General features: G+C 45.4%; 1 protein-coding gene across 2 annotated transcripts in view; it reads right to left on the bottom strand.

Annotated features, from left to right (window-relative positions):
• Positions 1-3,440: 3,440 nt before the first annotated feature.
• CASS4 (Cas scaffold protein family member 4) overlaps positions 3,441-18,243 on the bottom strand; it is a 49,794-nt gene continuing 34,991 nt past the window's right edge. For both annotated transcript variants that reach the window (XM_008013485.3, XM_008013472.3), the window contains exons 3-6: positions 17,515-17,616; positions 13,525-13,605; positions 11,078-12,388; positions 3,441-5,502 (exon numbers count right to left, since the gene is read on the bottom strand). In XM_008013485.3, coding sequence (XP_008011676.1) covers positions 5,095-5,502; positions 11,078-12,388; positions 13,525-13,605; positions 17,515-17,616 — 1,902 coding nt within the window. In that variant the 3' untranslated portion in view covers positions 3,441-5,094. The remainder of the gene's footprint in view (positions 5,503-11,077; positions 12,389-13,524; positions 13,606-17,514; positions 17,617-18,243) is intronic.

An 18,243-nucleotide genomic window follows, 5' to 3' on the forward strand; every position in this document is an offset into this window, starting at 1 on the left:
GAAACCACAAACACAACTCCCCACCACTTGTCAAACTGGAAGATCTCTAACATGGGCTCTTCACCACTTCCAGCCTCCTGATGAAATTTGACTTAGTTGAGGTCGAGTTGCTACCACCACACCACCCACCATTTCCTCTTCCTTCCTTGGGAGGAAACCGTACAGAATTCTGGGCATTAAGCAAAAATACTCAGCAAAAAGTTACCAAAAGCTAAAAAATTGTGTTTAATTTTATTTGAAAGTTTTTTTCAGAGGTAATCATCTTATTAATGAGTGGAAATTCGCCCTGGAATCACTGTTTCAAAAAAAGGAAGGAAACACATTTAGCTCACGGCAGCATTTTTCAATATTTTACACCCAAGCGTTTTGTATTTTGTTGACAAAGGTCTTCAGTTTGGATTCATCTCAGAAAAAAAAAAGGACTTTTCGTTACGTATTAGAACACAATGAAAGACTCACTTATGAACGACTAAGTTAAAGAATATAAAGCATTAGAACAGTGCTTTAGTAGCAATGTAGTAATAATTTAATAAATATATGCCACTGTTATTAAGCATAAAACATAATTTTATCCACTGCAATAAAAATTTATTTTTTGCCTCCTCACAATGGTCGCTCCTCTTTTTAATTTTCTGTTTTTTGAAATGAAGTTGTACTCTGTCGTCCAGATTGGAGTGTAGTGGTGCAATCATGGCTCACTGCAGCCTCGAATTCCTGAGCTCAAGAGATCCTCCCACTGTAGCCTCCCGAGTAGCTGAGACTACAGGTGTGTACTATCAGGCTCAGCTAATTTTTTTGTATTTTTTTTTATAGAGACAACATCTTGCTTTGTTGCCCAGGCTGCTCTCAAACTCTAGGGCTCATGCAACCCTCCTGCCTTAGCCTCCCGAAGTGCTGGGATTTCAGGCATGAGCCACCAAGCCTGGCCTAATCCTTCCTTCTTCCAACAATATTCCTGACTTTTGTTAGGGGATCCTGTCAGGACACAGTTCTCCATAGGTCTTTTGCCTTTCTGCACATATTCAGAGCAGAGGCACCAATGACATTTTGTTGTGAACTGTCTTTTAAAGGATGTTGTCTAACCGTCTTCCAACAGCCTTGGAGGATAGAGATAATGTCTCCCTCCAGAGCAGAGGTCAGGTTTGTTTGGTATGCAATATATTAAAAATGAAGGCGAGGCACGATGGCTCACACCTGTAATCTCAGCAGTTTTGCAGGCTGAAGCAAGAGAATCGCTTGAGCCCAGGAGTTTGAGGCTGCAGTGAGCTATGTTTGCACCACTGTATTCCAGCCCGGGTGACAGAGCAAGACTCTGTCTAAATACGTGTGTGTGTGTATATATATATATAAAGTACATATTATATATCTCACACATATAATATCTATATTACATATCTAACATCTATATTGCATAGCTATAACATATATTACATATATAAATATGTATAAAGATGATATCTCCCTCTGAGGCCAAGCCTGGTCAGATTTGCTCAGAGCCCTTTATAAAAGATTGGGGATTCCTATGCTAAGATTCCTTGGCTTTGACACAAACCTATGTGATCAGCATCCACCTGAGCCTGCCACTGCATCACCCCCTGGGACTTGGGGGACCTGGGAAATGATGTGAAGGTGAAGCAACGTTGCTTGCGATGCCAGGAGAAAAAGTCCTTTGTCTCCATGCACAAAAGAACGAACACTGCAGGCCTGACAAATATCCTTATGAAGACCTGCCCGCGAGGTTGACCTTCGGTTGGTGCATGGAAACTTGGATTTTGGGAGGGTTCCCACCATTGCCAGAATTTATAAGAACGGCTCATTGTGCCTAAACTGTTTGTACACATGTGATTCATACGGAACACCTGCTTTCCTTCTGGGAGTCTGGAAAGTTGGTACGTGCCAGACAGAGGCTTCCCACCTGATCAGCCCCCAGTAAAACCTGGCTGCTGAGGCTCTCATGAGCTTTCTTGGTTGACAACATTTCACACATGTTGGCACAAGTGTTGCTGGGGTGAATTAAGCGTGTCCTGTGTGACTCCACTGGGGGAAACTCTCGGAAGCTTGTGCCTGGTCTCCCCTAGATTTCACCCCAGGTACCTCTTCCCCTTGCTGATCTCACTTTGCATCTGTTCAATATAGTAAGTCACAGCTGTGAGTATGACTCTATTCTGAGTCCTGCGAATTTTCCTAGGGACTCATTGGACCTGGAGGTGGTCTTGGGGACCACTGACAGAGTCTCTGATCCCAGAATCTCATGTCTTCTGTCTGCATCCATGAAATGGTGACAGGCTAACTTGTTAATTTCAAAGATGAAACCTCAGGCCCACCCATCACAACGCTTGAAAGACCAATCCCGTTACCTCTCAGGACATATGGGAGAGTGTGTGTGGGGTGGGTGGGAATTCCAGATCTAAATGAACCTCGGTGTTCCATGCCCTGCTTACCATGGAGCTTTCGGGAGCAGGCACCTGATCTAAGCCAATCCAAGCCTAATGAAGGTCTTTTCTTCTCCACTGGCCAAGAATCAAGAAGAGTGTAACCTGGAAAAACCACCTTGCAATCATGGGGGTTAACCCAGAGCAAGTGGGACCGAGAAACTGGTCCTGGATGACACTGTTGGAACCCCTGAAACCAGCCAGCTGTGCGGCTAGTTTGCCCCTGGATGATTTTAAGATCTATGAGTTAATAAATTTCCTTTACTGCTTAAGACAGATTGGATATGATTTTCTATCCCTTGTAAGAGGAGTCTTAACTGATGCAGATCATGGCTGTTCAAAGGTAGGCCCCCTGGAGGGCCTCTGTCCAATTGTAGAGAACTAAGCCTCACAAAGAAGGGATCCTTCTTTTAAGGACCCTGAGACTAACTCAATAAAAATATTGAGAATGTTGACAGTGTTGACATATTGAAAATATTGAACAATATTGAACACTGAAAATATTGAACAAATATTGAAAATGTTGACAGTCTCCAGCAGTCAACATTTTACAAGCGCCTACCAAGGAAAGAGTAGCAGATAGCAGTAGGACTTGGTATCATTTCAGGTGACTTACAGCCTGGAGATGTTCTTCCAGGCTGTAGAGGTGTTTATGCACCTGGGAGACCCAGACCTTCACTTAAAATGAAGTGATGATGTAACCATGGCAACGTGAGCTGAGGACTCAGCTACAAGGAAAGGAAGAGGAGGTGGTTTGAGTTGAGGGGATGTCCGTGCCACTTTCATATCTGTGCCCAGTGATGAGCATCCTATCCACACCACGCCTTCCTGTCTGCACCACCACAGGTGATAGCTTTGTTTTCCAGTACCAACCCGGTGCCTAAGAGCATGGCCTCTACCCCATCTCCCTGCAGACTTCAGGGAGAAGCACTGGAATGACAAAAGTAAACATTGGAGGCTTCACTTGGGTGACAGAGACTTTTCCAAAAAAAAAAAGAATGCTGCAAATGATGTTTAAAGTCATGATTGTATTTAATATTATTAGGATGATGCAAAGGCAATTGCGGTTTTTGCCATTACTTTCCATGGCAAAAGCTGCAATTACTTTTGCACCAACCAATATACATTGTAACAGATTTGAGACAAAATATAAAATTTTTCAAACTGAGCAGAATTTATCAACCCAGAATCTGTAATGAATGAAATAAATTAATAGAGAACCCAACAGATCATGTTATGTTGTAAATATAACATCTATCTTTAGGTTAAAGTAACATAGCAAAAATATATATTTATGGGTGCAAGACATACATAATTTGTACCAATCTCACAGAACTAATTCAATTCAAAACAACAAAAAAACTTACTCTATTTTCTAATGAACGCAATAAAAATTAACCATTTCAAAACCATTTCTCTTGTGCTTCGCCAACTTACGTTTTTCCTGGCACCTGTTATACTGTGTATGTATTTCTTCATCACTTTACTGTTTGACTCCCCTACTAGATTGTAGGTTCCAAGAGGGCAAGGCCTCTGCTACACTGTTATGTCTCCAGCACCTAGAACTTGGCATGTAGTAGGCATCCAATAAATAAATGTTAAATGAGTGAATTTAAAACACATACATGCCGGGAATGGTGGCTCACGCCTGTAATCCCAGCACTTTGGGAGGCCAAGGCGGGGGATGGCCTGAGGTCAGGAGAACCAGACTAGCCTGGTTAACACGGTGGAAACCCATCTCTACTAAAAATACAAAAATTAGCTCTTCCTTTCTCTGCCATTGTGGTGTGTGCTTGACTCTGCTTCTTGCCATGTCTTCTCATAAGACTTTCAGGATTGTGATTCCTGACCAAGAAGCAAAAAGAAAATCGCCCCACTCCCCAGTGGATTTGGATGAAAACTGGTAATAAAATCAAGTACAACTCCAAAAGGAGACACTGGAGAAGAACCAAGCTGGGCCTATAAGGAATTGCACATGAGACGGCACACACATTTATGCTGTCTGAAGGTCACGGTCATGTTACCACATCAAGGTGAAAATGTCACCACTCTCTGGAGAGTTGTACATGTTTTATTGGGAATATATTTTTTCTCTCTGAATCTGTTATGAATGCATTGGTTGGCTGGGTTCAGTAATAAATATGTGAGACTTTTCATTAAAAAAAAAAATACAAAGATTAGCTGGGCATGGTGGTGCATGCCTGTAGTCCCAGCTACTCTGGAGGCTGAGGCAGGAGAAATGCTTCAACTCGGTAGGCAGACGTTGCAGTGAGCTGAGATGGCGCCACTGCCCTCCGGCCTGTGTGACAGAGTGAGACTGTGTCTCAGAAAACAAACAAACAAAACATGCACACATTTAATTAATCAACATAAAATATGATTTCTACGAAGTCACTTCAAGCTGATACTGCATACTCCATATATGCTAAACTTCACAGGGTTTTACCTCATATCTGTCTCTCTTTCCTGACCCCCTGTGGGGTAAGTCAATGCCCCAGGGTTGCTTAGCCACTTGGTACTACCAGCTTTGGGTCTTTGGGTACCAGGTCTGTTTCAGCTGATCGGTGTATACCCCGGCTGGCTTTTCCCATAGGACAGAGTTGCACAAGTTGTGGGTGTGAAGCTGAGAGGTGAGCAGAGGAGGAAGGGAGGTAGAGAGTCCTCATCCCAATGTCCCTCTGAACTGCCGCGTGTGTCGCTCCAGCTTCTCAGCCTCCGCCTGGAGGTGCCCCAGCGCGGCAGGGCTGGGGTAGGTGAGCACGGCATTCTTAGTGGCCAGCGCTACGTCCTTGAGCAGGCTGCAGAGGTGACTGCTGCCGCGGAGGATCTCGTTGCGCACGTCCCTCTCCTGGGTCTCCGTGCACAGCGTGTCCACCAGCTTCTGGCCCACCGTGATGACCAGCTTGCTCTGAGTGATGATCTCCGCAGGCTGGCTGCTGCTGAGGCTGCCATGAAATGCGCTGATGGCTTTGAAGAGCGCCCCAAAGTAGAGCCGGCAGTGTTCAGAGAGGCGGTGTTTCCTCTCAGGAGTCTGTTGACTCGAAGGCTGGGGTGTAAGAGGGCCAGGATTCTAAAGAAGGGAAGGAAGAATATAGATAGGAGACTCAATCAATGGGCTGTGGCTGTGTGTCCTTTCCTGTTTTGGCTAGATTTGCAAGACCTTTTATTTTTTTAAAGAAAGCATGGTTTGGTTTGGGAAGCCCAATACTGCAACAGTTGTCTAACAAATTAATGTTTTCAAAGCACTGTAACATATAATATATACAATCTTATATTGTAATACATACATATAATTTTATTCAATCATCTCAATAAACCAACCATTAGAAACCCATTCTAAGAAACACATTGGCAATAACTATAATTTTTTTTTTTTTTTTTTTTTTGAGACAGAGTCTTGCTTTGTCTTCCAGGCTGGAGTGCAGTGGTATGATCTCGGCTCACTGCAACCTCTGCCTTCTGGGTTCAAGCAATTCTCCTGCCTCAGCCTCCTGAGTAGCTGGGTTTACAGGCACCTGCCACCATGCCCGGCTAATTTTTGTATTTTTAGTAGAGATGGGGTTTCACCATGTTGACCAGACTGGTTTTGAACTCCTGATCTCAAATGATCCGCCCACCTCAGCCTCCTAAAGTGCTGGGATTACAGGTGTGAATCACTGTACCCAGCTAAATTTTTGACTTTTAAAAATGCAGGGAAACTTGTTGGTGAGTTTTAAAATGTTCTCAAAGAACAGATTTAAAAACATTTAAAAATCCAAAAATCCTCTCTGATTTCAGTATCAGAGGTACACCAGAACCCCCAACATATCCAGAAGAAACGAAATACCCTGACCTATCTGCCTTAATATTATTATTATTTTTTGCCTTGTTATTAAAATATTTATCATATTTGCTAATAAGGTTTCATCAACATTTTACATTCATGAATTTTATTTTGTGGAAAATGGAACTAACGTCTCCCAAATCCTATATACTCTCAGAGATTTTCAGTACCTAACTTAGTGGCCACAACTCCAGGTAACAACTGAAAGGTGAAGCGAGAAAAGGCTGCCTCTGGCCATTCCATTAGCACATCAGAGATCTGGAGCTCTAGGTCTGAAACTCGCTTTCTTTCCATTAAATTTCACACTCTTGCATTTACCTATTATCTCAAAATTCACAGGCCGGAAGCATTTTTAGACAGATATGGCATAAAACTGATTTTTTTCAGGAGGGGGTTATGTCTCCAGGGGCCGGTAGGGTTGGAGGGGAAGTTAGACAAGGAGGAGGAAAGCATACTTTGAAGAAGCACATTCATGATTAGAATTGCATATTTGGAAAATGAAAACAATGATTGTCTTTGTCATAGAAAGTGAAGGCAAGATTGAGATGTCAGTTCAGATGAACTCTTGGAAGCAGGGAGTGTAAGAATGAAGCAGGTTGAGTGCAGTGACCCACGCCTGAAATCCTAGCCCTTTGGGAGGCCGAGGCAGGAGGATCACTTAACCCTAGGAGTTCCAGACTAGCCTTGGCGACATATGAAACTCTGTCTCTACCCAAAACAAAACAAAACAAAAATTAGCTGGGTATGGCGGTGTGGGCCTGTGGTCTCAGCTACTTGGGGGGCTGAGGTGGGAGAATCGATTGAACCTGGGTGGTGGAGGCTGCAGTGAGCCATGATCTCACCACTGCACTACAGCCTCAGCAGTAGAGCAAAACCCTGTCTCAAAAAAAAAAAAAAAAAAAAAAAAAAAGGAAGGTAGCTGGGCACGGTGACTCACACCTATAATCCCAGCACTTTGGGAGGCTGAGGCAGGAGGGTATAATCCCAGCACTTTGGGAGGCTGAGGCAGGAGGGTTACTTGAGGTCAGGAGTTCGAGATGAGCCTTGCCAACATGATGACTCTCGTCTCTACTAAAAATACAAAAATCAGCCAGGCATGGTGGTGCGCACCTGTAGTCCCAGCTACTCAGGAGGCTGAGGCAGGAGAATCGCTTGAACCTGTGACGCAGAGGTTGCAGTGAGCCGAGATCACGCCACTACACTCCCACCTGGGTAACAGAGCGAGACTCCATCTCAAAAAAAAAAAAAAAAAAAAAAAAAAAAAAAAAAAAAAAAGAAGAGCTTAGAAATAATGAGAAGTAATGAGGTAGACATCAGATTATGAGCATCGTAAGTGAAAATATTAACTGTAGGGAGGTGAAAAATGTACTATGATTCTTAACTTGGGGTGCTGGAAATGTGTAGAGATAGTTTTGATTGGTGCATTGACTAGGGACTTCTATAGTCCCTATAGGCAGTGAGCGGGCAGGATTCTGGGATGCTGAATAGTTCATCCCACGCAACGGAGAACTGTCCACCCAGTGGCCAACGGTGCCATGGACCTCCACTGAGAAGTGCTGTCACTCTAAAGCGGGGGCTTTCTAAGTGAGGTCCTTGGACCAGAAGCATCAACATCACCTGCAAACTTGCTAGAAAATGCGCATTACTATGCTCCATCCCAGACCTACTAGATTAAAAATTCTGAGAGTGGGGCCCAGCCATGCAAGTTCTTTTGTTTGTTTGTTTTCTTGAGACAGAGTCTTGTTCTCATTGCCCAGGTTGGAGTGCAGTGGCACGATCTCAGCTCACTGCAACCTCCGCTTTCCCGGTTCAAGCAATTCTCCTGCCTCAGCCTCCCGAGTAGCTGGGATTACAGGTACCCGCCACCACACCCAGCTAATTTTTTGTGTTTTTAGATACAGGGTTTCACCATGTTGGCCAGGCTGATCTCGAACTCCTCACCTCAGGTGATCCGCCCGCCTCAGCCTCCCAAAGTGGTGGGATTACAGGCACGAGCCACCACACCCGGCCAGCCATGTGAGTTTTAACAAACCTCATAGGTGATTGTGATACACTCAAATTTGAGAACCACTAATCTAAGGCGTACTTAATGTTGGACAAAATAGCATGACTGTTAGCAATATGGCAGGCCCAAAGACTAGTGTTTGGGGTTTGGCGACCTGAGCATCAGGAGGCCTGAATTCTTGTCCTAGGTTGCCTCTGAGAAGGTATGTGACCTTATCCTAGTCATTGGACATCCTTTTCTTCCACCCTCTACCCCATCTGCCCTATAACCTAAGTAAGTTTCCCAAGCTTCAGTTATTCAGGGACAGCCTTTACAACCTTTACAAGTTATACTCTTTCCATTTTCCTCTTAACTTCTACTGGCTTCGTTCCTTTTCTTTAAATGGACCCATTGCTTTTACTTACATTAATTTAAAGGAAACCGTGAAAAATGGTAAATGGAAAACTACTGTCATTTACCACAAATAGAAGGAAACCAATAAAAATAAGCACAATGATAACATCTTTGACTTTTTTTTTTTTTTTAAAGGAAGAACATCAAGTTTAAAAGAGGTGTTGAAGATATATAAGCCCCAAATCAAGATTTGCTGTTGTAATCAGAAACACTAAATCAGACTGTCAAAGAGCAGCTGAGTCAGTCCTGTTTAGCCCGGTCACAACCTCGCAGAGGGCCTAGAGTCATTTCATTAATGGTTAATGCTTCACTTCCATTCCCTCGGGTTCGTTCATTAGGCTCATTGATCTCCAGGACTCTCTTGCTAAAATAAAGGAAAAAGAATCACAACAACTAACTCTCGCCCATGTGGGTCATGGCTGTAATGTTGAGCTTTCCATAGCATGATGAGACGAATCTAGCAATAAAGCGTATGAATCAGAAGCTTTAGAGAGTGAGTGCTACAGCTTACCATGGTTCCTAAGTCTTCGTTTTCATCTAACCTTTGTTCCAAGATAGGTTTCTCTTTCTTTTCTAAGTTAGGCAATGTCTGAAAAATACAATTCCTTCAAATTACCAAATTGAGTGGTGTTTTACACTACTGTGGAACTGTTTAAGTTCACTTTAGACTTGGGCATTCTTTCTCATGTTTTCTGTTTGATGGTTCTGCCTACTGATTCCTTTTCTCAACCAAAGGAGACTTTGGCTGCCCAAAGGCTGAATTTTGCCTATCAGCATGGCCTGATATGATGACCCACACACAGCTTTGTTAGCGTTATATATATGTGTATGTCAATTTTAAACATCTAAATTTCTAGAACGTGTTAAACCTCCTACACCACCAGGCATTTCAGCAGAACACAAAGGTTGGGGCCGAAAGCACCAAATTACCTCCTTGACACAGCCACCAAGTGACTTCTGGGTTCACAATCCCTGAACTGAAGCATCTTGCTCTATAATGTCTGAACTCATCCAGAAAAGTATTTCTTTCTGTCTTTTCTTTTATTTGTTCTTGAGACAGAGTCCCGCTCTGTGGTCCAAGCTGGAGTGCAGTGGTGCAATCTCAGCTCACTGCAACCTACGCCTCCTGGGTTCAAGTGATTCTCCCGCCTCAGCCTCCTGAGCAGCTGGGATTACAGGTGCATTCCACCATGCCCAGCTAATTTTTGTACTTTTAGTAGAGATGGGGTTTCACCATGTTGGCCAGGCTGATCTCAAACTTCTGACTTCAAGTGATCTGCTCGCCTTGGCCTCCCAAAGTATTGAGTTTACAGGGACGAGCCACCATACCCCACCTCTTTTTTTTTTCTTTTCCTTTTTTAGAGACAAGTTCTCTCTCTGTCACCAAGGTGGGAGTGCAGTGGTGCCATCATAGCTCTCGGTTACCCCAAACTCCTGGTCTCAAGGGATACCCCTACTCAGCCCTCCAAGTGCATGAGCCACCACACCTTGATATTTAAAAATAAATTTTGTACAGCTGGGGTCTCACTCATGATGCTGCCCAGGCTGGTCTCAAACTCCTGCCTCAAGGAATGGATCCTCCTGTGTTGGCCTCCTAAAGTGTTGGAAATTACAGGCATGAGCCACCACACCCAGCCTCAGAAAAGTATTTCTAAGAGTAGCTAAAGTCTGGAGGCTGATCAGATGGTGAGCAATTTGAAAGAATGTTTCTACTTCCTCTTCCGTTGCTAAGAAACACACTGACAATGACTAGATTTATAACTTTCAAAAATACAAGGAGACTTGGTGGTGAGGTTTTAAAAATCTACTCGAATAGTAGATTTTAAAGAAAGTTGAAAAATCCCTTTTAATTCTAATATCATGGTAAACTTGAACCCCAGAAGTTTTCGGAAGAAATCCAAATCAACTGACCTATCTGCCTATGCTGCCCTATCTTTATCTGACTTGTTAATAAGATTTCATCAAGAATTTTACTTTCGTCCGGGCGCGGTGGCTCAAGCCTGTAATCCCAGCACTTTGGGAGGCCGAGACGGGCGGATCACGAGGTCAGAAGATCAAGACCATCCTGGCTAACACGGTGAAACCCCGTCTCTACTAAAAAATACAAAAAACTAGCCGGGCGTGGTGGCGGTCGCCTGTAGTCCTGGCTACTCGGGAGGCTGAGGCAGGAGAATGGTGTGAACCCGGGAGGCGGAGCTTGCCGTGAGCTGAGATCACGCCACTGCACTCCAGCCTGGGCAACAGAGCGAGACTCCGTCTCAAAAAAAATAAGAATTTTACTTTCACAAATTTTATTTTCTGGAAGATGGAACCAGTGTCTCCCCAAAGCCTATACACTATCAAAAGAATCTCAGCAACTTAGTAGCCACTGCTCCAGGTAACAATTGAAGCCCCTCTTTCGATCGCTTGGAACTCTGAACTCACCTGTCCACAGATATTTGCTCTATTTTTCTTTAACAGTTCGGAAGAGTGTTCATCTTCCCTTTGCTTAGTGGAAGGGGTACTCTTTTGGTGTGATTCAGTTTCTCTTTGGGGAGGCTGGATGCATTTGTCACACTTAAATTCTACATTTGGGGTCAACTGCACGGTCTCTTCCTTTTCACAGTTCCGCTTAAAAAGGAGCCTTCCGTTGGCAATGACAATGGAGGCAAACCTCTTGATGTCTTCCGGAAGCATCCGTGCCACCATGACAAACCTCTCAAGGTCATCTGGGCTGTTCTGGACATTGTCAGTCACAAGAACTTCCAGAGGCCAATTGCGATTATCCAAGCTTTCCTTTGTTTCAAGCAGGATGTGGTAGGAGTTGGAGATTGTCTGCATCTGGTCCCGAATTCTCTTCTGAAGGTTACTGTCAGTGAGGTTACAGGCAGTCCCATGGACTCCTCGGGCAAAATCCAGAAATTCTCTTACAGATTCTTCTATGTGCTCAGTGGACCTGTGGATTGCATCAATGTTGGCCTCCAGATAGTCTCGGAATCTCCATTTCCTACTGACAAAGAGCATCAGGCCAGCGACAGAGCTAACCACCTTGTGCTGCAGAGACATCACTGTCTCCTTGGCCACATCCAGGTCCAAGGAGAGCTCCTTTGCTGACTCCTCCGAGGAAGAGCTGGAGGAGGAGTCGGTGGATGTGGTGGAGCACGAAGAAACGACGCTGGCTCTGCTGTCAGAACTGGAACCTGATAATCTGTCCAGTTCAGGAGATCGGGAAGTTGTCCGTCTGCAGAACCGTGAGGAATTATGGCCCGTGGAATTCTCTGACACCTCCTTGGCTTTCGCCAGCTCCTTCTCAGCCTGAGAAACACTCGATATTGCTTTAGGGATGTCATAAATATTGGGCTTGGTGTTCTGCTGTTCCACTCGGGGAATCAGAAAGCTTGAAGGAACCTTGTAGCTGACATCTTCATCCAAAGGAAATGTGTCTCTGGGTACAAGAAAGCCATAAGAAGGAATTTCTGGAAGACTGAGTTTTTTCTGCATGGGCACATTGGTATTCAGTTGTGGAGTGAGGGACCTGGCTCTGCCACTTGCAGGATTGTGGAAAGTGGAGCCGGAACTGGGGAGAGCGTGGGGCCTTGATTCTTCTGCAAAGGTGGGGAGAGGCGTGTTTCTGACGCTGGCCTTTCCTGGAGACACTGGAGTGTCATAAACCCATTCTGATTTCTGAGGACTTGGTAATGTGCTGTAGCCGCCTTTTCTTAAGGTAGTCACTGATATCAGGGGAACACCCTGCCCCTGTGGAAGAACCACACATAGTTGCCCGGGTTAGTAGCTTTCAAAAGAAGGTACGAGTGCCTCGTTTAAATCTCATCGTCATTTCCCCGCTCAAGTTCCTTCAGTGGCTCCCCATTTCCACTCAAGGTCCTTCACAATTCTTTTGAGCCTCATTTCTTTCCACTTCCACCACGCTGACCCCACCTTGACTGCCACCATTTGCTTACAGGTCCAGCCACCCAAGCTGTTTACTTTTCCCTGAACTCAGAACACTGACTCATGCCACTGTATTTCATTTTACCCAAACTGGTTTCTCTGCTCTAAAAGCCCTTGCAACCCTTTCTTTTCCATCCACCAAACTCCTATGCATCCCCCTGACACGGCTGAAATGCCAGCTTTCTTGTAAGATGTTCCCTAATGACCTTGGGTGTAAGCGTGTCTGTGGGACACATGTGATAGAATCCGATTATAAACATAGATCACACAGATTTCAAATAAAGTCATTCGCCCAATACAGATAAAAGTGTACTGTATCACAGCACGCCCCTGAGGTCTGTCATAATAAGAAGCCATTACACAATTTTGCTCTGTGCCAGGCACTGTCCCAAGTCCTTTGCAGGATTATCTTACTTAATACTCTCAGCCCATAAAAACAGAGAATTTAAAAGACATATCCCAAACCACATAATTAGTCCTATTCTTGAACACAAACTCAATGAGAGGTTTTACCTCAAATGCAGTAAGGTCTTTGTTATGAGGAATTTGCATTCTAATTTTTGACTGAGCTAATAACATCTTTTTTTTTTTTTTTTTTTAACTTTTATATTTTAATAGAGACAGGGTTTCACCATGTGGGCCAGGCTGGTCTTGAACTCCTGACCTCGAGCGATCCACCCACCTCAGCCTCCCAAAGTGCTGGGATTACAGGCGCCTGCTACCACGCCTGGCCAACATTTGTGTTTTTAGTAGAGATGGGGTTTCGCCATGTGGGCCAGGCTGGTCTCAAACTCCTGACCTCAGGTGATCCACTCGCCTCAGTCTCTCAAAGTGCTGGGATTACAGGCTTGAGCCACTGCACCTGGCCCCAAGCTAATAACATTTCTGAGAGGATTTTTATGTGTTCATGACACCGCACCTTAGCACCTCTTCATACTTACACTTGCTTGGCCGGCTGGGGAATGGAGTCCTGCCTTCTTGGGGCTGGCTGGTATGTCATATAGCTGCTGCTTCTCTGGCTCCTGGGGAAAGACCACAAAGACAGACCACTTGACTGTTTCTTTCCTAATGGCTACACATCATGAACGCTGCCTATTCCAGTGTTTTTTCCCAAAGGAAGACACAAATTCCTGAAGACTTTTTGGTGCTTTTGGTCATGATGCTCTAATGGTGGAAATCTAGGTGACGGGTCCCCAACCTTCCTCGTCTGAGGCAGGGCAGGGGACATTACAGTCCTAAGTTCTTCTCATAACAGGGTATACATTCAACATTGGACTTTGTGCTTTAAAAAGAGACTTCTCAACTGGGCGCGGTGGCTCACGCCAGTAATCCCAACACTTGGGGAGGCTGAGGCAGGCAGATCACCTGAGGTCGGGAGTTCGAGACCAGCCTGGCCAACATGGTGAAACCCTGTCTCTACTAAAATATTAAAAAAAAAAAAAAAAAAAAAAAAAAAAAAGATGTTATTAGCTCGGTCAAAAATGAGCCTGGCCAACATGGAGAAACGCTGTCTCTGTTGAAAATACAAAATTAGCCTGGCGTGGTGGCGCATGCCTGTAATCCCAGCTACTCGGGAGGCTGAGGTAGGAGAATCGCTTGAACCCGGGAGGTGGAGGTTGCGGTAGGCCGAGATTGCACCATTGCACTCCAGCCTGGGCAACAGGAGCAAAACTCCATCTCAAAAAAAAAAGAGACTTCTCAACCAAAGGTTGCTGGGTGGGAGGGGGCAGGGGCAACAGAGCCTAATTTAAGCAGTTGCCCAAATTAAAAATGGTAATTTATCTTAAGTTCATCTTAAAATTAAGCCAGAGAATAAATGAGATTGAGACCCAGTATGTCTTCTTTCTTTTTCTCAGTAGAAATTTTCCTGTGTTTATCACTCATATGTATTCTGCAAATATTTAATGAGTGCCCACTAATGACCAGACACTAAGCTGGATGACACTGTGCACATCATGAGAGCAATAAAAACAGGGTGTGAGAGACTCATTTGATAAATGTGCATCTTAGCAATGACCTAAGTGCCAGGCATGGTGCTTCCTAAAAATCTAATTGTCACTCCCCTGCTCAAACTCCTTCAGTGGCTTGAGATATGTATATGATATAACATATTATATATATAACATGTACAGTAATTACAAAACATATATATTAGGATACAAAAAACAGGTTACAAATTCCAAAGCAAGGCAAGAGAGCACCAAAACAGGTTTTGCAAATAAAGAGAGAAATAGTTGGACATTGGAAGGTTTCTTTAGAGGGATTTGGGCTATGAGTCTCCTGAGGGCTCTCCTCAGCTGGGAAGTGGGGTGTGGTGTAGCGGGGGTTGCCTTTCACTCCCCAAAAGCAAACCATCAAGTGCTCCCACGGGATCATTCAATGACTTGAGTTGTCTCCCCTGAGCTTGGGGTCACAGTGGACGGGGGCTGACTCTGGCTTGGGAAAGGTGAAAAGAGAGAGGTCGGCAGCCATGTCCTGGATGGCCAGTTCTCAGGGTTAGAGTGGCACCGTGCTGTGGTTGGCCTGTTCTCAGGGTCAGGACCAGGGGGAGGAGAGCAAAGCAGTTACCTTGGGCACAACATTAAGACGGCACCAAAAAAACTCAGTCATCAAGGTAAATACTATTTAAAATGCAATATTTTAAAAAATCATAATGCAAAAAAAATCATGAACAAAATGTCACACTTTTACATAAAGACAGGGTCTAGTGGGGCTGGGATTAGGGCAAGGTGAGTGAAGTGAGTCATACAAGTGTGTCTTCATTGATAACTTTTGGTTTTTTTTTTGAGATGGAGTTTCACTCTGTGGCCCAGGCTGGAGTGCAGTGGCGCGATCTCAGCTCACTGCAAACTCCGCCTCCCGTGTTCACGCCATTCTCCTGCCGTCAGCCTCCCATGTAGCTGGGATTATAGGTGCCCGCCACCATGCCCAGCTACTTTTTGTATTTTTAGTAGAGAAAGGGTTTCACCATGTTGGCCAGGCCGGTCTCAAACTCTTGACCTCAGGTGGTCCACCTGCCTCAACCCCCAAAGCGCTGGGATTACAGGCATGAGCCACTGCGCCTGGCCCATTGATAACTTTTGCACCCAAAGCAAGCACCTGTGCTCCTGGAGTCTATCATGGCAAAGGGAACTTGTGTGTTTGTCATGGACCAGGCATGGCTCACACAAGAGCTGGAGCAAGAGCCAGGGAAGGATGGCTCGGGGAATCTCAGGAGGATGTGGCTGGAGATGACCTGCTTGCCACAGAGCTAAGGGGGGAGCCAGCAGCCAGAGGAGGTGCATTTGTCCACTTGGAGGGACTTGCAGGTAAGAGATGCTCAGCAAGGAGGTGAGGGGTAGGAGGTAGAGGGCAGAGGACATGGCACTTACACAAATGCCCCAGAAGAGAATCAGCTTGCCACACTGGCCACTGCTATTAGCACCCCTGCCAACAGAACCAGGTGAGCAGGGCCTTTCTCCCTGCCTGCCTCTTGCAGCCCTGCAGGAGTCTGAGACCATCCAGTGAGTGAGAAAGGGTAGAAAACTGAGATGGTGAAACAGCAGATAACTTAGGCAGTCCCTGGAGCCCAGCCTAGCAGACAGGCCCAAGCTGGGCAGCAGGAGCTTTGGCTTTAAATGAACTAGAAAGTTTGATTATTGCCTAGACAATTAAATTCCTCAACTGACCTGGCGAGGCTAAAGTGACCTTTTTTCAAATTTTTTATTTTTATTTTTTTCAGACAGAGTCTTGCTCTGTCATCCAGGTTGGAGTGCAGTGGTGTGATCTCGGCTCATTGCAACCTCCACCTCCTGGGTTCAAATGATTCTCCTGCCTCAGCCTCTCTAGTAGCTGGGACTACAGGCATGAACCACCATACCCAGCTAATTTTTGTATTTTTAGGAGAAACGGGGTTTCACCACGTTGGCGAGGTGGTCTCGAACTCCTAGCCTCAAGTGATCCTCCTGCCTCGGCCTCCCAAAGTGCTGGGATTATAGGCGTGAGCTGCTGCGCCTGGCCTAAAGTGACTTATTACCTGTGAGTGTCCAGGAAGTCATAGAGCCTGCTTGGAATTCTATTTGGACAGGAACTGTTGTTCTAAATCCTGGCTTCATAGTACAATCACCTGAGAGCTTTTAATAATCCTGATGTTTGGGCCCCACCTAGACCTGATTCCACAGTCTCTGGGGTTGGGGCACAGGCACCAGGACAGCTAAAGCTCTCAGATGCTTTCACATACAACAGAGGTTGGGAGCTACTGATCTCAATAGCAGATGGGTGGGGAGAACGCCACTGCAGAGCATTTGGATGGGCTGAGAAAGGAGCAAAGCTATTTTTTGATTACATGAAGCATGTCTTACAAATTTGATGTTCCCCTTATATAAAAACAAGTTAAAAAAAAAAACAACTAAAATTTCTTCCCCTAGAGATAATCAATGTTAAGATAATCAATGATAATCCATGTTAAGACTGTGGTGCATATCCTTCAAAACATCATTTTAAAAAATGTGTGAGTGTGTATATGTACACACACACATACATTAAATATCTATTATAAATAATGGCTGGGCACAGTGGCTTATGCCCATAATCCCAGCACTTTGGGAGGCTGAGATGGGAGGATTGCTTGAGGTCAGGAGTTCGAGACCAGCCTGGTCAACATAGCAAGACCCCATCTCAAAAAGAAAGAGAAAAAACCATCTATTATAAATGACAAGTAAAAATTTCAAAATATTCAGAACTCAAGTAGTCACAATGTTTTCTAGAGCAGGACTGGGCTCCATGGGTAAAAAGGAGGTTATGAAGTTGGCCTCTGAGTGGTGATGTGTATTCTGGAGGCTGAGCCCCTGGCCTCCATGGTAATGCTGAAATGCAATGTGAGTGTGAGGTCAAGAGTCCCAGACTCTGGGCGCAGAGGTCTGGGTGATGCGGGGCCCCAGAACAAGGCTCACCTTCAGGACCACAGGGCCCCGGTGTTGGGTAGGCACATCATACACCTGGGAAGGCAGAGTCGGCAGTGAGGCCCGGGTAGGTCTGGGAAGCGTGATGATGGCCTTGGAGAGAAAGGAGGAGAGCAGAGGAAAAGGAAATGTCACTCTGATGATCACACTCAGGTTCAAAGTCATCTCCCCAAAAGCAGAGACAGTTGGGTGGACACTGCTGAGGGAGTCACCTGGCACCCCCGATGGCAGGCTCTTCACTCTCAAGACAGCAGGGTACGGGTGGGAGGCTCCCTGGTGGAGGCAGCCTTCCTTGCAGGTGGCCCACAATCTCCTGAATCTGCCTCACCTGAGAAGTTCACCGGAAGCAGGTTAACATGCATATTCTTGGGCCCATGCTGGTTGGACGGAGTCTCTAGGTGTTGAGTGGGGGCCAGGAACCTGCAGCGTTAACAAGCTTGCCAGGTGATTCTGATGTTCTCTAGCGACCAGGAGGCTGTGACTGTGATACTGGGCTATTCATCTGCATTCATCAAGCGAGGCTGAGGCTGGAGACGTGCACGCAATAGGCAGAGGGGACCTTAAGAATGTAAGGTGGAGGGACCAACAAGGTCTGGGAGGAAACTGCGGCCTGAGAGCTGTCTAAGGACTCGTCACCTGGGCTGAGGAAGGGAAGCGGGAGGTGACCAGATGAGCTGCAGCTGGCAGCTCTTGCTGGCAGCAGTGGGAGGCAGAAGAGAA

This window comes from Chlorocebus sabaeus, chromosome 2, assembly GCF_047675955.1.
Source record: "Chlorocebus sabaeus isolate Y175 chromosome 2, mChlSab1.0.hap1, whole genome shotgun sequence".
Classification (NCBI taxonomy): Eukaryota; Metazoa; Chordata; class Mammalia; order Primates; family Cercopithecidae; genus Chlorocebus; species Chlorocebus sabaeus.